Source organism: Pyxicephalus adspersus, chromosome 12 (assembly GCF_032062135.1).
Source record: "Pyxicephalus adspersus chromosome 12, UCB_Pads_2.0, whole genome shotgun sequence".
Taxonomy (NCBI): domain Eukaryota; kingdom Metazoa; phylum Chordata; class Amphibia; order Anura; family Pyxicephalidae; genus Pyxicephalus; species Pyxicephalus adspersus.
The window spans coordinates 38832742-38855640 of NC_092869.1; the positions used below are offsets into that span (position 1 = coordinate 38832742).

At 40.4% G+C, this 22899-nt stretch overlaps 2 protein-coding genes across 4 annotated transcripts in view; both read left to right on the forward strand.

The window, feature by feature from the left end:
* SOS2 (SOS Ras/Rho guanine nucleotide exchange factor 2) overlaps positions 1-9532 on the forward strand; it is a 43894-nt gene extending 34362 nt beyond the window's left edge. Inside the window, exons 16-23 of the mRNA XM_072428951.1 lie at positions 1629-1791; positions 2262-2379; positions 2850-3022; positions 3513-3629; positions 4795-5062; positions 5434-5475; positions 6028-6134; positions 6710-9532. Of these exons, the coding sequence (XP_072285052.1) occupies positions 1629-1791; positions 2262-2379; positions 2850-3022; positions 3513-3629; positions 4795-5062; positions 5434-5475; positions 6028-6134; positions 6710-7219 (1498 nt within the window). The 3' untranslated portion in view covers positions 7220-9532. The remainder of the gene's footprint in view (positions 1-1628; positions 1792-2261; positions 2380-2849; positions 3023-3512; positions 3630-4794; positions 5063-5433; positions 5476-6027; positions 6135-6709) is intronic.
* A 2116-nt stretch (positions 9533-11648) lies between these two features.
* On the forward strand, positions 11649-18454 carry VCPKMT (valosin containing protein lysine methyltransferase). 3 transcript variants are annotated; one of them, XM_072428048.1, is made up of 6 exons: positions 11649-11923; positions 14076-14202; positions 14292-14364; positions 14727-14846; positions 16439-16543; positions 17327-18454. In XM_072428048.1, the coding sequence occupies exons 1-5, from the start codon at positions 11773-11775 to the stop codon at positions 16541-16543; spliced, it is 576 nt and encodes a 191-aa protein (XP_072284149.1). In that variant the 5' UTR covers positions 11649-11772; the 3' UTR covers positions 17327-18454. The 3 variants fall into 3 exon arrangements, with proteins under 3 accessions (XP_072284149.1, XP_072284148.1, XP_072284147.1); XM_072428047.1 differs by having other exon boundaries at positions 11654-11923; positions 14092-14202; positions 17330-18454; XM_072428046.1 differs by having other exon boundaries at positions 11658-11923; positions 14092-14202.
* The last annotated feature ends 4445 nt before the right edge of the window (positions 18455-22899 follow it).

Genomic DNA, 22899 nt, shown 5'->3' on the forward strand with positions numbered 1-22899 from the left:
AGCTTAATTATATGTATGTTTAATTAATGTAATTATATGAACTATAAATGCTTACTTACCTGGAGTCCAGCTTTCCTTGATACAGTAGGCACATCGAATAGACCTCTGTCCCCAAGGAATAACTTTTTGGTGGTTTTACTTTCTGAATTCATGTGACTGCACAGTCCCCTTCTTGACTAAAGCTCAAAGGGCTGTGAGCAAAGATTGCAATAGATGCTTCAATGTACACCTGCTCTGCAGACTGCTCCTGCCATGGCCACTGTCACTCAGACTGTAGAGGGTTAGACAGGAGCATAGCAGCTGTAATCTGATTTCGGAACTACAGGCATGGAATCAGATGCCACAGTGTCTTGTGTCTGCCGTGCCAGGAAAGGAGGTACAAGCTGACCAAGCTGGTTGGATCTTCTTTTCTGCCTAGTATATACCTTGACTTCTGGACCACAAGAATAAAGTCCTGTGTAAAAAGTGGCACAGTCTGACTATGTTATGCAGGATCTGCTTCCCTACCTAAAATGGGCAGTAACGAACACGATAGGTTTTATAGGTAGTAGGAAGAATAGGTAGTAACTGAAGTTTCAATTTAGGCTTAACATAAGCTTTAAGCCAGAAACTTTTTTCTAGTTGTGGGTAGACAGAGAAAGGGTTGGAGCCTTTGTCCCATCCTATTATTGTCTTTCTTCCCATTTAGAAGATTATTTTAGATTCTGTTCCTTGGCAGAACCTTACACTTCGTCATCCTAAGATCTTTAAGCAAGTATAGTGTAATAGCCTATCTGTGTATCTACAGCACGGAAGCAGAGAAAGATGTGCAGCAACATTTGCCAACATGCTTGCCAAATCTATAGAAATTCTTTTCTGCAACAAACCAGAATATACAGGTAGTCCCCAGGTTACAAACGAGATAGGGACTGTAGGTTTGTTCTTAAGTTGAATTTGTATGTCTGAACAGGTACATTATTTTAATAAATGCAAATAGGCCAGATCTTTGTCTCAACATATTGAGTGTCAGTTACTGTATAATAAAATCCTCACAGTGAGTTAATCACAAACAAAGCAAAATAAAAAAAAAAACTTTATGGAGCCCAGACATTCATTAACTTCTAGAGCAAGCTGTGCTTTCATATTCAAAAAGAAACAACTGCAGAGTTTGTCTTGGTCATTAAAGAGTTACAAGAGGTTGCAGCAGAGCTCAGCCCTTAAGATCACCTACAACCTCAGCTGTGTTTAGCAAAAGATTTCCTCTGCAAGTCATGCAAACCCCCGTCAAGCCTCTGTCCTGCACACAGGCAAGTAGGGAAGCCCCGTTCATATCTGTATGTCAGATGTCCTTAACCCATGGACTACCTGTATGTGAAATTCCTTATTTCATTTCATCCACCTTAACATGTGTTTAAAGACAGTGAGACCTGATTTGCACCCTTTCCTGTCACAGCTAAAAATAGAAAAGCAGCCACAAAAACTGTGTGCAAAAAATCTACTTTGGAAGTCTGATGTCCATAGCTGAATAGTGAAGTCTGCATAGTTACAATGATTTTATTGCTCCTTTTCTGTACTGCAAGGGTCACTTTGAAGCCACAGGCTGTAATGTATAGTTTCATGTTATTGTCTTGTTTTTTGTTTTTGTACAGGTGTCTCGTGGAAACTGAGAATTTTGAGGAGCGGGTAGCAGTCTTTAGTCGAATCATTGAAATCCTCCAGGTTTTCCAAGACTTAAACAATTTTAATGGTGTTCTAGAGATTGTAAGTGCAGTGAATTCTGTTCCCGTGTACCGACTGGACCACACCTTTGAGGTTTGTGTTGACGTTTTTCTGACAAAAAATAAACATGTGACATTTGATATGTTACTTATGCCAACACTAATCTTATGATTTACCTGAAAATTAACATTTGGGAAATGCATTGGTTTTGATGTCAGTAGTTTAAGTTGTAGTATCTTCTTTTATAAATGAGACTGCAGTAAGCATAACAAAATGGGACAACTGTGCTTCCTGATATTGAAAGTGATTATAAAGACAAAATAATTAAATTAATTCCTGTCTGTGGCTGAGTAAGTCATATGAGATCTGCATTTACATTCTTTGCCAGAATCTTGGCTGCTTGCTCTGGACACCAGTAAAGTTGCTGGTGCAGAGTGAGCACAGTTTCTGATTGTGAGGTTTCCATTTAACCCCCCTGGCGTTCTAATTATGTCCGTATTTTTATGTCAAAAGCGTTACATGAAAATTATATTGTGGTACAAGTAAACTCTATTACATTACAGGCATTACAAGAAAGGAAGAGGAGAATCCTTGATGAAGCAGTGGAGCTTAGCCAGGATCACTTTAAAAAATATCTGGCAAAACTTAAGTCAATCAACCCACCTTGTGTGCCTTTCTTTGGTAAGTCTTTTTTCCTTTATTGTGTGGGCTGTGTTTAAACAAAATGTAGCTTTGTTCTGCAACCTTATAGTGCATGCTGGGCTTGTATGAAAAGACAAATACTTAGATAATAATAATAATAATACTTACACGTCCTTCTGCTGATGCTTATGCTGTGCCTTAGCTTCTGACACTTCAGGTTGTGACAGATGGCTGCATCTTACTTTTTACTTCAATCGTGCAATGTGGAGGTGGGGGTGCAGGCAAATGTGAACACCATACCTTGATTTTTAGGTTTAAGCTTTGCATTAAAGATGTGGTCATTGCCCAGGTCTCCCTTTGTTGTTTTTAGCTTTTTGTTTTTTTTTTTCCTACTACCATAGCCAAATTTTTACATTTATTTTATACTTTATTTATTCCCTTTTATTTCTTATGTTCTTCTTGTTTATGTCCTATTAAAGAACACATACATTTGGTTTTCTTTACTCCAGGGATATATTTAACCAATATACTGAAAACTGAAGAAGGTAACCCAGACTTCCTGAAGAGACATGGGAAAGAACTCATCAATTTCAGCAAGAGGAGGAAAGTGGCAGAAATCACAGGGGAGATTCAACAATACCAGAACCAGCCTTACTGTTTACGTATAGAAGCCGATATCCGGGTATGGACTGAGTACATACGTTTTCTAAGCTTCCAGTCAGATTAGGAATAAATAGCATTGTAGAACAGTAAAATAATTTTATTGTATGCAAACACGAATATGTTATCCACAGTACATTTGCATTGTGGTCATTGGGGGGAAAGCCTCTTATATTGCTGGCCAGTTGGAAGAATGTCACCTTTAAAGGCTAAATGATCATTAATGTTCATGAAACCAACCTGAGAGGTACAAACTTCACTTCTCTCAAGGAACCCCCCCCCCCCCCAGCAAACTCTGGATAGAAACTGCTTAAGATGTATAGAGTTATGCTTACACTATTAACCTTTTAGCCATCCAATATATCCTCCATTGTCATTGGTTCTATGTATCTTGTTGCTACAGTTGTTTTTTTTCTGTGTCTGTTTCCTAATGTTCTGCTTTACACATTAGAAAATAATACAGATTACCTTCATCAAGAAGGAGTAACTGTCTGAATTTGATCTTTCTATAGAGATTCTTTGAAAATCTGAACCCAATGGGAAACACGCCTGAGAAAGATTTTACAGATTATTTATTCAATAAATCTCTGGAGATTGAACCCAGAGGCTGCAAACAGCCACCCAGATTTGTAAGTATTTTGTGTGCTTAAAGCGTTTGGTGTTCTCTTTATGGACATAGGGACACAGCCAGTGTGGGCGACTATTCAGTTATTAAAGCTGAATTCCAGTCAGGAAGCATAATTGCTTTCTACCTTGTCCAAAAATGTTTTTATATTACTTTCCAAAGATTTTTTTACCAGATGTGCCTTATGTATATGGCAGCTTTCATGTTGTGCAGCTGGGTGCCTCTGTGTTTTTTACCTTATGTGTTTGGAACTCAAGAGGCAGATACTACTGAAAAGCATTAGAAGGGACAGAAATGTTAGGTTGAGGGCTTAGGAGAGGGTGTAGTGTTAAGTCTAATAAGAACCTCTCCTTGATCGGTCGTAAAGGGGATAGAAGATAAAAAGCTACAATATTATTACAGTGAATTGTTATAGAGAGCCACATCTCTATATGTCCGTCAGCATAAACTAAATGAAAATCTATATGCAAACTTTTTTAAAGATTTTAGAATTTCTTTTTTCAAATAACTTTTTTATTATGTGATTATAGATAGCAGGAATAAAAAGAATATCAATGTAAAAAAAAAAATAGTAACGGATTTGTAACTTTAGGGAAATACAATGGTTAGAGTAGCAGAAGAACAATCTTAATAGATCGGAGAAAATGTATACCCTTATACCAATAAAAATAAAACCATTTGTTTTCTATATTTTTCACAAACCAGTGTGGGGGAGAAAGAGGACTAGAAGGGGGGGGTTGGGGTAAAGGAAGTAAGATTAGGTTATATAGAAGCAAACATGTCAATTTGCATCCTGGAAGGGTAAAATCAAATGTATAGCTGGACAACAGAATCTATTTGTAAAAGCACATTAGATGCAAGTGATCACCACCAGACTTTTTGTGAGAAGATAGCGTCCTGTTCTTATATTAGTACAGAGAAAATTAACTATTTATTAATTACTAATTACTAACTTCAGGCCCTGGGATGATACCATGGCAAGTTATTGAAGGCTTCAATGATATCCTATAGTTGGTTAGGGGGAAGTGTAGACTTTTAAAACGGAACAAAACCTGTGCGACTCACCTATCCTGTCTGCAATTTTGTTCCACTTTAAACCTTGGCCGGATAATAGTAAAAGACCAGAGGGATAAATTCAGTTCAAATCATAGAACCTTTATTTGTTACAGCCACGGAAAACCACGTATCCACTCAAGTCACCAGGCATACGACCGAACAGCGGGAGACACCTTTCATCCTCTGGAACGCTGCGAGGACACCCAATGCCTCTGGAGAGAGAACCCTACAAGATCAGCTTCAGCAGAATTACTGAATCGGATCACGAGTCAACGACCTCTCCACCCATTTCTCCCAACACCCCCTCTACTCCTCCTGTGTCTGCATCTTCATCTTCTGAACTCAGCGTCTTCTTAGATATTGATCTAAACAGCTCCTTTGGTAGGAATTTGGTTTTCTTTTTTTGCACAGTTACTTCATATAGCTAACTTAGAGTCTTCAGCTATTCCTTAATATTCGATTGTAAACAGGAATATTTGGTTTCTTTTGTACTAAAAGAAAGCCTTTTAGAGAAAGGGAAATAAGGACATTCTGGTGCACTGGCAGTATGTGCTGGAGACCTGGAACTGTGTCTTTCACATTTTAGGCTATTGACTTTTTTGTCTCTTGGTTTTCTTCATGATTGCATGGAGATCTCAGACCAATGAAAGGTGCCAGTATTAAAAGATTTGAACCATCCATCTGGGAACACTGAGATGTTTTAGTAGTAACACTGTATTTGTACTAAAATTGTGTTTGTTTATCTTTAATAGGCAGCAACAGCATTTTTGCTCCAGTTCTCCTGCCAAATTCCAGTAAGTATATGTCATCATTATAAAATTTTGTAAACCTGCAACCATCACACATTTTACAGCCATAGGTTTGTTGACCCTTCCCCCTCCCCTTGTACCAGAAAGGACTGCTACAGCATACAAAGACAATTGTTGCTTTTCTACCCGTGGTAACATTTTGGAGAAGGTCCTTTCCTGTTCAACACCTTTGGGATAAATTGAAACAATGGACGGTGAGCCATGTCTTCTCATACAACATCAATACCTGATCTTTTGAATGCTGATTTGACTAAATGAGCACAAATTTCTACTGACACACTCCAGAAACATGTGGGAGGCTTTTTGAGCCACACAGGGGGATGGAGAAACTCCATAATAATGGCCATAGTTTTGAAATGTCCAACAAGCTTATAAAGGTGTCCACAAACAGTTGGCAATATAATGTATTTGATGTGTAGTTACATATTCCATGAATTGCTTAACCTTGCCTTGACTAAGATACAAAGATTATTAGATTATAGTGAACGAATCAAACAAGTAATAAATATTTTACTCCGTTTTCCTCATCCTGTTTAGGGTCCTTCTTCAGTTCTTGCAATAGCCTGCACAGGTTAAGTGAAGAACCTTTGCTTCCTCCTCCATTGCCTCCAAGAAAGAAGTTTGATCCGGACACTATTAGCCTGGTAAGTAGAATATGAAGCTACAGGGGAAGACAATTGTTATGACAGATAACAGATATGTATAATGTAAGGTTTTTAATAAAGTTTTGGCCACCTACAAGAGACTCCTTTTTATATCTATGTCTCCGGTTTGCACTCTCACTGCTAGGTAAGGCTAGGGAATTAAATTTGCAGGAGAATGGATACTCATTGCTATATCTGCATGTGTACAGTTCAATCTGCCAGATTTATAACCATGGACAACCATTTTAGAGATAAATACACCTCTGTTAGTTCATCTAGGAAGGTGACACTACTCTATGTTGGAATTAGAAAATATTTGTTTGCAGCCCATTAGCACATGTGCATGCATGAGTGATTGGCTTTCTAATGCTGCTCCTCGCTCTCCCATTCTGACTGCATTTCTTTGCAATGAGAGAGGCTCATGTCAGAAAGATTCAGTCACCTATGCTAACTGAATATCTAAATATATGGAATTCTTTTGTCTTATTTTTTTCTAATATTTGTGTTAAATCTTTTCAAGGGATTCTTTCTCATAACTGACATTTAAATGTGTTATATTTTCTGTTCATCCTCAGGCAAGCTCTAGAGCAGATGAGGACCCACCTGCTATTCCACCAGGATTGCCTCCACCTCCAAAGATTCAGCCCCGGGTTCCTGCTTACACTGGGCCCTTTGATGGACCTTTACATAGCCCGCCACCTCCTCCGCCTAGAGATCCTCTTCCTGACACTCCACCACCAGTCCCCCTTCGACCCCCAGAACACTTTATAAACTGCCCCTTAAACCTTCAGCCTCCACCACTGGGACGCCTCCATAGAGAACAGGATTGGTTTCGAGAAGCCAGCACTGTCCCGAACTCCCCAAACACCCCTCCCAGCACTCCATCCCCTAGAGCACTTCGTCGCTGCTGTGGCCTGAGCACCAGTCACAGCAACCTCTTACAGACAACGGCACCCCCAGTCCCGCCAAGGCAAAACTCCACTCCTCAGCTACCTAAACTGCCACCAAAGACTTACAAAAGGGAATTCTCCCACCCTCCTTTGCACAGACTAACCTTATTGGAAAATACAGAAACCCCACAATGACTACAGCCATAACAGTCCTCGACACTGGATAGGGAACAGAAACGGACTAGCTTATTTTTTTTTGGTTTTGTAATTTATTTTGATAAGGCACTGTACTTTCTCCCTATAATCAGGGCATGGCCAAAAGTGCTGCCAGCAGTGTGACCAGGGAGGGGTTAACTCCGTTGTTACTTAAAGTGCTACTGAACAAAAAAACAGCATGTGCAGGAATGAACTCCTCGGGGGAGGGACTGTTCTACACACACTACGGCCTTTAAACACTAATACAACGTGTAACTGCCTCAGGAGAAACCTGTCTCTGCTTTGTCCTGGACACTCAGTGCTGTCCATTTCATTTTCTTTTTTGTACATACAAACTTTATAGTTCAGACTTGTTTTGCACTGTACAGACCAATTCAATAGGACATCCGGTTCCATATACCAAGCCAAATACCTGTATTTGGATAAAACGAGTGCATTTCCTGGAGGGTATTTTGTTTATTTGTAGCACTAGCGGCCTTTTTATTTTTTTTTTATTATTTTCCAAACCGTAGACAGGACATACGGTGTCATTGTGGCCTCTTACGGATCTTGACAGGTTACATCATTCCATTTTGCTGGCTCAGTAAACCATTCTCAGGAGTGGCATTGTGACCTCTTGCACCACAACACGGGTTTAAAGTGCAACTGTTAACCTACACACCAAGTGGAGGAAGCCATTTTTTTCACCTGAAATGTTACAGAAGATTTTCGGAACACTTGAGTCTCTTAGGCCCGGCGACACCGACATCATTGGGGAGAAGCGCTGTAGCGGTGTTGCCTATTCTTGGCCTATTCAAAATGGCTTTGTTCACCGTGTGCTTGCTTTTACCAGGCAAGCGTTTGCTGCCTTTACGCCTAATATATATGGAGGATGTGTGTTGGGAAAAAAAAATGATCAGATTCCCCTTCTAGGTGCACTACCTGGTTATTTCTTCACAAACACTACCTAAGGAAATAAAAAAAAACACTATCATTTATCAGAAGACGAAAATGAAGCATGCAGTGTGTTCAAATGTGCCTTTTTCTTTCTTTTAGCAGGTAAAAGCCAGATTGTGCTCATAAGTTGCCTTTTTTCTGAGATCAAAGCTATCTGCCACGAATGTACAATTGAAGAACGCTGTCTTTCAGGTGTGTGTTGGGAATCCAAAGCAGATAAAATCATCTGCGTACATTTTAAGTCCGCCGGTCACGTTTTCTCCTCTGAAGGACCCCCAAGCAGCCGAAAGCAACTTTTCTTTTTTTTTCAGGCTGTCACCTTTGTAATATTTTACTGTACAGAACAAATAAAAGTTGGCAAAATGATTTGTGATGGTAATCTGTAACCACACTTGTATATGTGATACCCTTCAGAGCCCCAAATCTGTTGGGTTGTAGTGGGATTGTAACTCATCAAGCAAATCGGTATTCCAGAGGCCCAGCTTTCTTGTAGAACCCCAAGTCTTTAGAACGCCTATACCATGTTCTTTATAATGGCATGAAATTATCGATAAAAAGGTATGCAAGTATTTATTTTATAAAATATTCTGTTCTTGCAGTTTGTATACTTTGTATATAGCTGGTTGTTGTCAAGCCCTGAAATGGAGAAGTGTTCTGGTCTCTATGATCAGGTTGTCAGTGCTATACATGCAGGTAACATGTTTTCTTTGGACTGTTATGACTGGAGTCTCCATGAACTTTTTAACAAACCAGATCCATAGACTGTGAGCTGCCATAAGCCCACAAGTAGGAAATAGTCCAGGAATTATTTATGAAGCCAAGAGGATTATTCCCTATTTCTACCTTTGCTGTTAAAAAAAAATCTTACACCGGATGTATTAAAGCTTTGCAAGACTGAAGATAGACCATCATGGGAGAACCTGGGAATCCCGGAATGGATCTGGCCCAGGAATGAAATTGCAAACTAATAGCAAAGAATCTGCATCACCCAGGTTTTCCAGTCTTTCAGAGCTTTAATGAATCAGACTCATTACATGGGGGGACAGAGGCCGTATTTCAAGGTTTTCTTATTTTGGTACACAGAATATTTTGGTATAATGGTGCAAAGATGTTGCAAGATTATTTTTCTCTCCTTTTCATCTATTTCCTAAATGTTTCAAAGTGATTTGTAGGTACTACATGGCAAAAATGTATAGCATTGTCACCCCAGAAATGATCCCCGTTATACATTTTTGGTGTATTACACCATTGCTCTGCCATATTACACAATACGGCATGGAAAGGACCGGGGGTTGTTGTCCTAGCCTTGTAACCAATGTATGGCGGATGCCACCTTTTATAAATAATGAAAAGCAATCACTGATTGGTTGCTGCTGTTTATTGCACTTTGCATTTTGCTTTTATTAGATAAGCTCACATTTGTGTTTTCTCTCCACAATCTAAGGGGGTTTAATAATCATGTTGATTGAATCCGGTAGCTTTGACATAATTTCACTGATGCTTATGGTTATGTTCAATATTTCCACCGCCTCACTCATGACATTTTTATTTCCTATATTATATATTTATATCTCAGCCCCTAATGACGGACGGCATGGGGTAACACATGACTTTTCAGGTTTAAGCAGTGTTTGTACAGATGTCTAGGAGCCACCTCAATTTCCTGTCCTGTGGCCTTTTACTGTGCTTTGTATCTGTGTTCTTAACAGATGTAATAAATTAGAGTAGTCGTCATCTGATGTAACGTTCATTTGTGCTGTGTGAGATAAAGTGTTATATTTATATGTCGTGTGGTCAGTGACAACTCAACAACCGTTAACAGTCCAACTCTAGCCAGCATTTTTTTATTTTATATCAGTGTTTCTAATCAGGTTTCCTCCAGAGGTTGCTAGGGGTTCCAGTTTGTAAACCTTGTGTCCAATTAACTGACACCAATGATCTTTTTGGCTATCTGTAAGGATCACATTCTTCCCAATGGCCAGCATTGTAAGAGGCATTCTTCCCATTACCCACCACACTAATGTACTGTGTGATGTGAATAAAATAATGTATCTTCAGATCTTCAGGGTTCCCTGAAGATCTGAAGATTATTTTAAGGGTTCCCCTATGTTAAAAAGGTTGAATAGACTAGTTTAGATAATGTGTTAATGGTTAGAACCTCTGCTACCCTTCTCCTAAAGTTGAAGTATGTCTTTCCATGTATTCGGGGCTGCCATCAGAAATTTCTGGGCCCCATACTAGGTCAATTTCCTGGGTCCCCACCACCATGTCTAAGTGTTCCAGCATTTCAGAAGTCAAGCTTTTTTTTTTTTTTATGGGCCCAGTACAGAAGTCCCCTCAGATAGTGTCACTGCCTGTATATACCAAATCACAAGTGTAATTATAAGTCTGACCTCATCCAATGTCCCACACGTACCTGTTGGTCCTACCAATGCAGCTTGCTTTGATCTTTCCTCCTTGCATTACATAGGGTTAAAAAGTTCTTACAGGGGGCGTGGCTATGTGCAGTGACAAGCTGTCAGTCAGCACCTGGACACACCCAGTCCCACCCACTGCTTACTGGATTGACAGCGCTTATGTCACTGGTTACATGAAATGTTAGGAGAGAGGAGCCGGCTTATGTCACGGGTTACATGAAATGTTAGGAGAGAGGAGCCGGCCTATGTCACTGGTTACATAAAATGTTAGGAGAGAGGAGCCGGCTTATGTCATTGGTTACATGAAATGTTAGGGGAGAGGAGCCCGCTTATATCATTGGTTACATGAAATGACAGGAGAGAGAATTTGAAGGTGACAACCCTAAACACACTTCTCATTTTGGTACTAGGAAACCAGAGCCTTCCTCACCCCCCCAAGCAGCCGCCATGATGCTGATAATACCGGCGTCCAGCAGCAGCACAAATTGATCCAACAGTGATCAGGAAAGGCCATTCTTTTCTCAGGGTGATAATGGGTGCACAGTTTTGTTCTGTGGAATGGACTACTAACCCCAAGGCCATTGAAAGAGCATTTTACCTGCACCTCACCTGCTGTGACCACCTACATACCACTTCTCACCTGGGCCCACTCCTGCACATACAGGTACCTAATACAGTGCTCTCCATTGCAATATCTTGATGCTTTGAAAACTACAATTTGTGTTAAATATTAATAATAATGAAAATGATTTATATAGCTGCAACATAATATGCAGCGCTGTACATTTAATAGGACTTGCAAATGACAGTGACACAGGGAGAGAAGAGGGCTCTACCCTGAGGAGCTTACAATCTAGGAGGTGGGGGAAGTAACACAATAGGAGGGAGAAATTAATAAAATCAGTTGTGCAGAAGTTTGCTAAATTCTATCAATTCTCCCTGCACACCTAGAAGTCACGTGCACGTTCCCTTACGTCAGCTCCTGGGAGTGTGTACGTAAGGATGTCAGGCACGTTCTCGAGCGTCTGTACAGAAGTATGGGTGCGCGCACGCCGCCTTTGACAGTGCGCATGTGCAGTACACACGCTAATGCCATGGCGGAAGCAGAAGGAATCTTCATCAGAGAGCTAGAGCTCAGTGATGGGAGGGTGCTAGAGATTAGACAGCTGAGCTCCGGAGATGTGGGCTGTGTGGTGTGGGACGCCGCCATCGTCCTGTCTAAGTATCTGGAGCGGAGGGAACGTACGGAGCCCGGACTGCTGCGGGGCAGAACGGTTCTGGAGCTGGGCTCTGGTACCGGCATTGTCGGCATCATGGCAGCTGCTCTCGGGTGAGAAAGACTCCGGTAACTCCCAGCATCCACTGCTATGAAATGTTGCGATTACACTCCGGGAATCATTCAGTTGCTAAGACAACCTGTAAAACGACCAATCAGAATCAGTGTTTTAGGTGTGTGGTCAATAAAGTGGAATCTGATTGGTGGCTCTGGGTTTGTGTAAAATTGCTGATTCCCTGGCTGTCATGCAGGTCCTGTAACCTCAATGCTCCATCACTTCGCCCTGGAACATGTATAACAGTCAATGGTTGTGACTTCACAGGGTGCATGCTTGTGTGGAGCTAGTCACCAAGGATAACATTGAAGCCATAGGATCAGCATGACCCCCCAATAATATTATTATTATTTTAAGTTTCATTAATAATATTATACAGGATTTATTGCGCCAACATATCAAGCAGCGCTGCACATTATATAGGGGTTGCAAATGACAGATGAATACAGTGACACAGGAGGGGGAGAGGACCCTGCCCAGAAGAGCTTACACTCTAGTAGCATTGTAATCTCCGGTTCTTCCCTCTTGCAATGCCTATTACATAAACCTGATATCTATAGATGTGAGATGAGCCCATGGCATTTGGAGCATCGTTATCATTTCCCCATTATTGGACAGCATCTTATACCTTGCTCCTGGACTGGGCAGGGGGGAGAAATCCGGTGATCAGCCAGGATACGGTGATGTTTGGATTGTAAACCCATTATCAGTCACATTACAAGACCCTGAGATTGTCCGGTCTGTGACTCCTCATCGTCCCTGTAATGGCGAAGAGCAAATGGGCCTGTTAACACTTTGATCTTCAGAATAGAACGCATCTTATCCTTCCATGGTTTTTTATTAATTTAAATAAACAGTATATTGCATGAACATATTACACAGCGCTGTACATTAAATAGGGGATGCAAACGACAGACAGATACAGACACTGACACAGGAGGAGGAGAGGACCCTGCCCAGAAGAGCTTACAATCTAGGAGGTGGGGGAAGTAACACACAATAGGAGGGGGATATGGAGTAGTGGGAAGTAGTGAGGGTTTAGGAGACAGAAGAAGATGGGTAGGCAAGTATGAAATGATAGGTTTTGAGTTCTCTTTTAAATGAGCAGAAATTAGGAGCAAGCGGAATTGGACGAGGAAGACCATTCCAGAGAGTCGGGGCAGCTCTAGAAAAGTCTTGAAACCGTGCATGTGATGAGGTTGTGAGTGAGGTCATTAGTAGGTCATTGGAGGAGCGGAGAGAGCGGCTAGGGGGGTATTTTTCTATTAGGTCAGAAAGGTAAGTGGGACAACTAGGAACTGTGGAGGGATTTGAAGGCAAAGCACAGGAGATGAATTTGATTCTAAGGTGAAATGGAAGCCAATGAAGAGAACTACAAAGAGATGCAGCAGAAGAGGAGTGGTGGAAAGGATGGAGGAGTCTGGCTGCACCATTCATAATAGATTATAGAGGAGAGAGTCGGGTTAGTGGAATGCCAGAGAGGAGGTATAATCGTGTGAATGAGCCCTAAAGGTATGTACACACATCAGATGTTCATTGCTTGACACAATCATGCTAACGTGTACAGTGGACTCCCCTCATCATTCATCTATGTACCATGGCAGATTGATGCAGTGCCTTTCAATAAAGAGTAGGGTGTCGCTTCAGTATTCTCCCCAGAATTTTTTAAGCTGGGTGGGAATAGGCTGTAGGCAGCTGGCAGCCCCTGTAATTTTGCAGAAGTTATTAGTAACCACCCATAAATAGCCGAGTGATTTCTGAAAAATGCCGGGTGCTGTACCCAGCTAAAAAGAGCTAGGGAGAACTCTGCGCTTGCTTGTCCTCTCCAAAGAATAGGAAAGCATGGTGCTGTTTGTACGTTGCTCATTCAGCTGTTGCTGAAAACAATGACAAAAGATTGTTTCCAGGGACAATTATCTGATGTCTATTGAATGTCTGTATGGGGCTTAATATAGGACTGCTACCCTCACCTATTCACTCGAAAAACTTAGGCACTAGCATAAAAGGGGGTTAATTAAATATGAATGCAACCACAGCCTAGAACTGATAAGCTGCAATATCTTAAATGTGTGTTTTAGTATTAATAGTAATTCTTATTCGTAGCACTTTTGCCAATAAACTCTTTTTACAAATAAGTGACCAATGATTCAGAATTTTATTTTTGCAGAGCCCAGGTTACAGTAACTGACCTCGAAGATCTGCAAGATTTGATGAGTGCAAACATTGACCATAATGCCCATGTGATCAGTGGTTCTTGCCAAGCGAAGGTATTAAAATGGTTTGTATTTTTGTGGATATGAAAACTGAAGAATGTTCTGTATGTACCTGAACTGTATTGATTACAGCTAAATATTTTCTGTTTTCCAGGGGTGAGGAAGTTGCAGACTCCTTTCTGTCTCCTAACTATATCCTGATGGCTGACTGCATCTACTATGAGGAGGTCTGCATACTAGTTGTTACTTTTAAAGCTTTAAAGTAAAGATAACAGAGACTGTTGATCCAGGGAACATCCCATTGCCTCATGGAATTGTGAAGGATTTTTTCCCCCTGTTGAAACATGTATCAGGGTTTTTTTGCTTTCCTCTGAATCTACCATGTCCAAAGGGTTTTATGTCTGGGATATCTTTATTTCCTAATGGTTAGACTTGATAGACTCATGTCTTTTTTCAACCTGACTTACTATGTAACTTTAGTTGAAATTATTATTAATAATTTTAAATACATATTTATATTTGGGTTTGTATTGGGTAGAATTGCTCAAAATCAGAACAATATGAATAAATATTATTTTACATTTTGCAGTCACTGAAACCTTTGCTGAAGACTGTTAAGGATCTCGCAGGGAGTGACACTTGTGTTCTATGTTGCTATGAAGAAAGAACAACTGGCAAGAACCCTGAAATTGAGAAAAAGTTCTTTGAGGTCAGTGGCTTGTTCTTAAAAAAAAAAAAAAAAGCTTAAGGTAACGGGAATGTTTATAAAGACATTGGAGCTTTTCCTTTGTGTTAGTGTACACGCAATGTTTGCATATTTTCAACATTATAAAATAGGGTTATTTCACCCAAAAGTGGTAATACAGTGGAACTAAAGATCTACTTTAATAATTTGGCATCAGCCAGGTTTATATTGCAAAATGGAACTGGCAACATTTTTTTTCAATAAGAAACGGCTCTGCTATTTTCTAGAGAAATTGCAGACAAAAAGTTTAATTTTTAAGGTGCCGCAGAGGCATAATTAATTATGTAAACTTTCCCTGTATCTTGGCAAATCTTTTAGAGTTTGGTTCCACTTTTATGTAATAGTTGTCTTTAGATTTAGAAGAAAGACTTGGCGTGAGGTAAACATAAAAGCTGTCATTGCTGACTTCCCGTTTTTGAATGGCTTGCTGTGCTTATCAAATGGCTTCAATACATTGAGATTCATATACAGGTAGTCCCCGGGTTAAGGACACCCGACATAGGGATGCCTCCAACTATATGAATGTTCTGTGCAGAACTGAGGCTTGTCTTATAACTCTTTAATGACCAAGACAAACTCTGCAGTTGTTTCTTTTTGCATATCAAAGCACAGCTTGCTCCAGAAGTTAATGAACGTCTAGGCTCTATAAAGATTTTTTTTGCTTTGTTTGTGATTAACTCACAGTGAGGAATTTATACAGTAACTGACACCACACTGCCTAATAATATGTTAAGACAAACATCTGTCCTAGATGCATTTATTAAAATATTGTACCTGTTCCCACTTACATACAAATTCAACTTAAGAACAAACCTACAGTCCCTATCTTGTATGTAACCTGGGGACTACCTGTACTAAAAAAAGTCTGCTCACCTAGCAAAGTGTATGTAAGTTGTGTTCACTTTGAATATCCAGTCATGTGTGACCAAATAATAATATTTAAAAAAAATTCTTGTGATTATTTAGTATGTAAACAGAGATTTACCCAGTTCTTAGACCTTCCCTTGCTATGTGAACAACCTCTGTTGCTTTTATACGTAAACTCCCATGAGTATCTGATGAAAAGTTGATTCAATATGGAACCCGGCCCCTTCCTTCTAAACAATGCAATTGCTCTGCGCTGACAAAAAATCTTTAGGTTAACATGCACATGTGTTAAGTCGATGTTCTCCCCAGCCCATTTTAGCTGGGTGCAGCACCCGGCACTTTTCTGTAACTCCCCGCCTGTTTTTGGGTGATTACTAAAAAGTTGGGTCGCAATACTGGGTCTGCCACCTGCCTACAGATTCTTCCCACCCAGCTTAAAACATTTCTAAGTACTGTTCAGAGCTTCCCACGGGGGCCTCCCTGATGTGACCAGGCCCAGAGAGCAAAACCCACTCAGACATTTCAGCCTCAGGAGAGAAGAACAGGACTAATTTTTAAGTGTAATCTAAACCTTGATATGGAACTGACATAATGTTGATAAATACAATGAATGAATACAAATATTTAATGGTCCTATACATCCATTTGTATGCGTGCGTAAGTCAGCAGTGTGCTCACCTGTGTTACAGCTTCTCAAGGCTGACTTTGAATATGAGGAAGTCCCCATAGAAAAGCATGATGAGGAATACCGCAGTGAAGATATCCATATTCTACAGATTTATGGGAAGAAATAGGTAAGCGTGTAGATATGCTTTGTGCAACTGTATTTGTTATATTTACATCATTGGTTTTGGTGCTGATGTAAATAAGTGGCTATTTTCACATTTGTGCTCACAAAAGTGCAGTGCAAAAGTGTATTTATATAGAGCTGACACATTACACAGAGTTTTACTAGTTCCATATTCATGCCACTCGCTGTCCCTCAAAGGGCCTCACAAAATAAATGTCCCTACCATGGTCATATGTCATTACCACATTCTAAGGTCAATTTGGGGGGGAAACTAATAGCATGTTTTCGAAATGTGGGAAGAAACCGCCATAACCAGAGGAATCCTACGCAAACACGTGGGAGAACCTGCAAACTCCATGCAGATAGTGTCCTGGCCAAGATTCAAACCTGGGACCCAGTGCTGCAAAGGCCAGAGTGCTAACCACTGAGCAACCTCTCTTATCCAAGAGAAAAGGATTCATGTTTCGAAGTGGAGACACTTTACTTCTTAAAATCCCAATAGGAAGCACAGTGAAGGCTCTTCCTAATAATTGCACATTGCATTGTGGGATATAGTGGAGGCATGGCTGTGCAGACTTTGTGTAAGTTAATCTTGGCAAATGTGTAGGATACAGGGATTGCAGAGTTTTACAAACCAGCGCTACCAATCCGGGGTTATTATTAAACATTATTATTAAATGTACGTGTTTTTAGTTAGCCATCATGACAAATGTACAATTAGGGAGACCAGGAAACAAATTGTGTATAAAAATTTCAATCTCACTTAATTACTTACATGTTTTTCCAGCAGCACTTTTCAGCAGCAAAGTCGACAAGTCATGTCAGCCAGCAGGGAGATGCTCAGAATATGCTTCTTCATCCTCCTGCAGTCCTGGAAGGAAGCCGTCACCACTGAGTAGAGTCAAAGGAGAAAAGCCGTATGAGAAGCAAAACATAAAACAAAATGGCCATATAGTTCTGTTAATTCAGTATAAGTTTCTGTTGTCATAAATATAAATCCTCTAATGTTACTATAACATTAATTTGGAACCTCAAGCTGTTTTAATTGGTATTATGCAGTACAACAGGCTCTTTCCAAATGATTGTAATGCATGTCTTATAATCCAGGGTGGCTGCAGCTTTCTGAAACCCTGCTGTCTGCCTCTACCTACAGCCTACACAAAGTGATCACTCTCTGGGTCTTTCCAGATGCTTTGGGGAATTTAACTACCAGCACTTTTGGGAAGAAAGAGAAATCTCACATCATTTTCTGCCTTGTTAGAACTTTTAGTCCAGTGTTCCAGCCACAGTGTATTGGGTGAGAACCTATTGCAATCACAAACCTTCATGTGCACTATTTCCACTGCAAATTAAACGGGGACCTCAGCATTGCAAGACTGTAGTACTAAGCAGCAAGCCATTGTTCCCCTCTTATGGTATGGGGTGCTGATGCTGAACCAATGTCAATGCTGTAATGGTTCATACAAGTCTGATGCCTTGGCCAAACTTGTCATATATAGAGAATAACCAGAGGATCCCAACTATGTGCGGAATCGACAAACACATATGCAGTCTATAAATGGGTTGCACATGCTGGTAGCACATGCTGTTTACCATTTGTGCTGCTGATGTAGGAAAATACCTAATATTTGAATTTAGTGAAAGGTGCTCTAACACTAATGTGGCACAATCATGTTTGGGTACATTTACAAATCATTTTTGTTTTTGCTGTGGCTGGCTTTGTATTTGAAGTATGATGCCAGTTTGCCTCTGGCTTGGTACGTAGGGGGCTGTAACTTTGAGTCTGAATAATGCCATGTGCCTAGGAACTGTATGTAACTTCTCTGCATGTATCCATGTGCCCAGGAACTGTATGTAACTTTTCTCCATGTATCCTGGTATTGTACTTGAGAAATAAATCACTTTTTATACTTGATAGGCTAACAGTTATTTGTGTACATTATTTGCATTTTTGAGATTTTTCACAAAAAGTGTATGAACTGCCCCCACACGGAGAACTCCTTGCAAAAGATGACTTAGTACTTGGTGGCAAAGCCCTTGCTCGCAATCACAGAGGTCAGACGTTTTTTGTGGTTGGCCACCAGGTTTGCACACATCTCAGTAGAGATTTTTGGCTAGGCCATTCCAGGCCCTTCATGTGCTTTTTCTAGAGCCACTCCTTTGTTGCCTTGGCCGTGTGTTTTGGGTCATTGTCATGCTGGACTACCCATCCACGACCCATTTTCAATTCCCTGGCTGAGGGAAGGAGGTGCTCACCCAAGATTTGACGGTACTAGGGCCCTGTCCATTGTCCCTTCGATGCGGTGAAGGTGTCCTGTCCCATTAGCAGAAAAACATCCTCAAGGCATTATGTGTCCACCTCCATGTTTAACCGTGGCGATGCTGTTCTTGGGCTCATAGGCAGCATTCCTCCTCCTCCAAACACGGCGCCTTGAGTTGATGCTAAAGTGTACAATTTTGGTCTCATCTGACCAGAACACTTTCACCCAGTTCTCCTCTGGATCATTCAGATTTTCATTGGCAACCTGCAGACGGGCCTGTACATGTGCTGTCCGGAGCCAGGGGGACCTTGCGCGCTCTGCAAGATTTCAGGCCTTCATGGCGCAGTGTGTTACCAATTTTTTTCTTGGTGACTATGGTCCCAGCTGCCCTGAGTTCATTGACAAGCTGCCCTCATGTAGTTCTGGGCCACTTTGTCACTGTTCTCATGATCTTTGGAACTCCACGAGGGGAAATCTTGCATGGAGCCCCAGACTGAAGGAGATTGACATTTATTTTGTGTTTCTTACATTTGCCAATTATCGCGTCAACTGTCGTCACCTTCTCACCAAGCTGTTTGGCGATAGTCTTGTAGCCCAGTCCAGCTTTGTGTAGGTCTACAATCTTGTCCTCGACATCCTTAGACAGCTCTTTGGTCTTGGCCATGGTGGCTACTTTGGAATCTGATTGATTGCTTCTGTGGACATGTGTCTGTTATACAAGTACTGTAACAAGCTTGGATTAGGAGCACTCCCTTACAGAGGGTCTTCCTAATCTCAGCTCGTTACCTGCATACAATAAAGACACCTGGGAGCCTGAAATCTTGCTGATTGATAGGGGATCAAATACTTATTTCACTCATTACAATGCACGTCAAGCTCTGACTTTTGAGCACTGGGTTTTTGAGGGTTCTTTTGTTGTTATTCTGTCTCTCACACCTACAATAAACCTAACATTACAATTATAGACTGGTCATTTCTTTGTCAGAGGACAAACGTACAAAATCAGCAGGGGATCAAATACTTCTTTCCCTCATTGTATAAATACTGTGTAATAATAATACTATAATCAGGTTCTTGTAGTGTGGAGGGCAGGCAACCTTGGAGAGGTGAAGATTTGACTGAACAAGCAAGAGATATTCAAAGTGCAGCTTTATTTATTTATTTGAGAACCTTGCAAGAACCTAGTTAAAAATTAGGGTTGATCGAGTAAGTGGATCTTATTTGAATGTCAGTGACTAAAAATGCCCTGCAGGTGGCGCTGCAGTCAGGTGACACTGACCTCTGAGTTATTTTATTGGTTGTCATCAGTATTTTACCAATTTTCTCATCCACACATGTAGGTCACATACTCAGACATCTCATTGATGCATTTTATGAGTAATTCTACAAAAGCAGGAAAGTGTTCAGCAGAGTTCTGTTTCATGCTGCAAAGAGATTGGAGGAAAAGCTGGTCACATGACTTGTGAGATTTTGTGAGCTCTCTCAGGCTTTTTTTTCTTGAATGTTTTTTACTTTAGTGTGTAATGCACATTTTTGAGTAAGTGGTTCCTTCTCTAAGCAAATGTAATGAAAGCTTTCAGGGCAGGGTCGTCCTCTTGTGTCACTGTCTGTATCTGTCTGTTATTTTGCAACCCTTATTTAATTGTACAGCGCTGCGTAATAAGTTGGCGCTATATAAATACCGTTTAATAATAATATCACACACACTTAAATTGTAGCTTTCAAAGCATCTATTGTGATATTGCAATGGAGAGCACTGGCACTATATAAATACTGTTTATTAATAATAGAAAAGCCATAAATCACTGGGGGGGACCTGGGGTCCCTTTCAATTTTCATTCCTACTTTTGCTGATTCCAGCACCGAAAATACCAATGCCCCTGATACCATTTTATTTGAGCAAAGCTTGGCTTTATTTAATTTAATTAATATTCCTTATATATAGAGTTGGCCACAACAACCAATGGGTGGGTGTTCCATGATGGATCTGCCCCATTCTACTGAATTGTGGAACATAAATTTCCTCCTTGTACCATGTAATAATCCTGTTAGTGGAATGATTTATTGCTTACAAATAACCTGCAGTGTAATATATAAGTGCTTTGTTTAAATGCTGCTTTGTTAGCAATGACAGTATTCACTTACAGTATTATCAGTGAGCTGACAATGGAATGCAATAAATTCTATAAAGTCACAGCCCGTGTAAAACAAAAAAGAATAATAATTAGTGAGAGCAGTGGATGCCTTTTGTATTTGTTTGCTAGATTTAATGTTAAAGTGCAAGTAAAGCTTTTTTTTTTCAGTGCAGAAAAGGAAAACATCCAACTGGACTGTTGTTCCTGATTTTTGGTGCTGTATGTGGTTCCAGGCACTAATCTGTGCTTTTATATTTATCTTCTCTTCCTCTGCCTCCAATTCAATATAATGGCTTGCCAGGGCTATCATAGTGCCAATGTCTAAATGGCAGCAAAGATGACCATACTGCAGTCATTTTTCACAGAAGAAAGAGTCATGTCCTCTGTAAAGGAATCCAATGCAATAGTTCTATGTCTAGGAACAGCAGATGTTTACAAAATTATATCAGGGGCAATGGCACAGCCCAGAATAACTGGCATGGTCACGCTACGTCATATGATGACATGATGAGGTGATTTTAAGCAGTCATCAAGCCAAAAAGATCAGATAGATGGGGAAGTTGTGTATGTTCCCCCCAGTGACATTGAATGCATTTTGCATGTTAGTAGAAGTAGAAATACAGGGCTGTCTCTTCCAACTTTCAGCACAGGTTTCCTTATGGGGCAACCCAATGCAGGTATTAAACAGCCTCCATACCTCATCAAATATGTTGTGTGCTGCGAAAAATATTATTATGAATAATGATGTGCTGCCAGCATGAAAAAAATGAAGGGGCAGCCTTCAACATGATAACTAATATTAACGTATATTTATATAGCACTAACATATTACGCAGCACTGTACAAAGTCCATAGTCGCGTCACTAGCTGTCCCTCAATGGAGCTTACAATCTAATATCCCTACCTTAGTCATATGTCATTAACACATCTTTTTTGGGAAAGCCAAATAAACTACCTGCATGTTTTTGTGTGGTGGGAGAAAACCGGCGCAGACATAGAACAGAACATACAAACTCCATGCCTGGTATTATTACATCCCCTAGTCTGAATGGGTCCATCATGGCTCCTCTGAGATACCCAAGCGGCTTGATCTATTAATAATGTAAACCTCTTGCTTTTGTTGTTCTTTAACCCAATTGTGAATTCCCTGCTCGGTACACTGTGAATAATGTTGCGTCCATGACAGTTCCTTCAAAGAACGAACACAGCTTTGTGTTAGTTATTAATCTTTCTCGTTGCGGTCCCCATACTGAGTGTAGAGAATCCGGTCAGAGTGCATGGAGTCAGTGACAAAGTGGAAGAAATATATGATGTGGAAATAATTGCTCTGTATACACCTTGATAAATGTGTCCTTTATCTATGTAATTATATCACAGGAATTGTGGAGCCTTCTACCTCACCGCCTTATCTTTTACTGCGTCAAAGCCACATGATTCTTTATTCTTACATTGGCTGCCTCTGTCCTTTTCTTTCACGTCCTGACCTAGAGACACAATGGGAAGTGAAAAGAAATCTCTGCGTTCAGGCCCTCATTTATAGAATGGCTGGGAGTGCAGGGAGCTTGAAAGAATTCTCACTTTATATTTGCACATGGTTCTATTTTATTTTTATTATTAAACAGTATTTATAGAGCACCAACATATTACGCAGCGCTGTACAATAAATAGGAATTGCAAATGACAGACAGATACAGACAGTGACACAAGAGGAGGAGAGGACCCTGCCACAGAAGAGCTTACAATCTATGAGTAAGCTTTTTGTATCAAACCATATCTAGTTCTCACCAGGTGTCCCCATTATTATTAATACACAGTATTTATATAGCACTGACATATTACGCAGCTATGTACAAAGTCCATAGTCATGTCACTAGCTGTCCCTCAAAGGAGCTCACAATCTAATGTCCCTACCTCAGTCATATGTCATTATACAGTCTAAGGTCATTTTTGTAGGGGGAAACAAT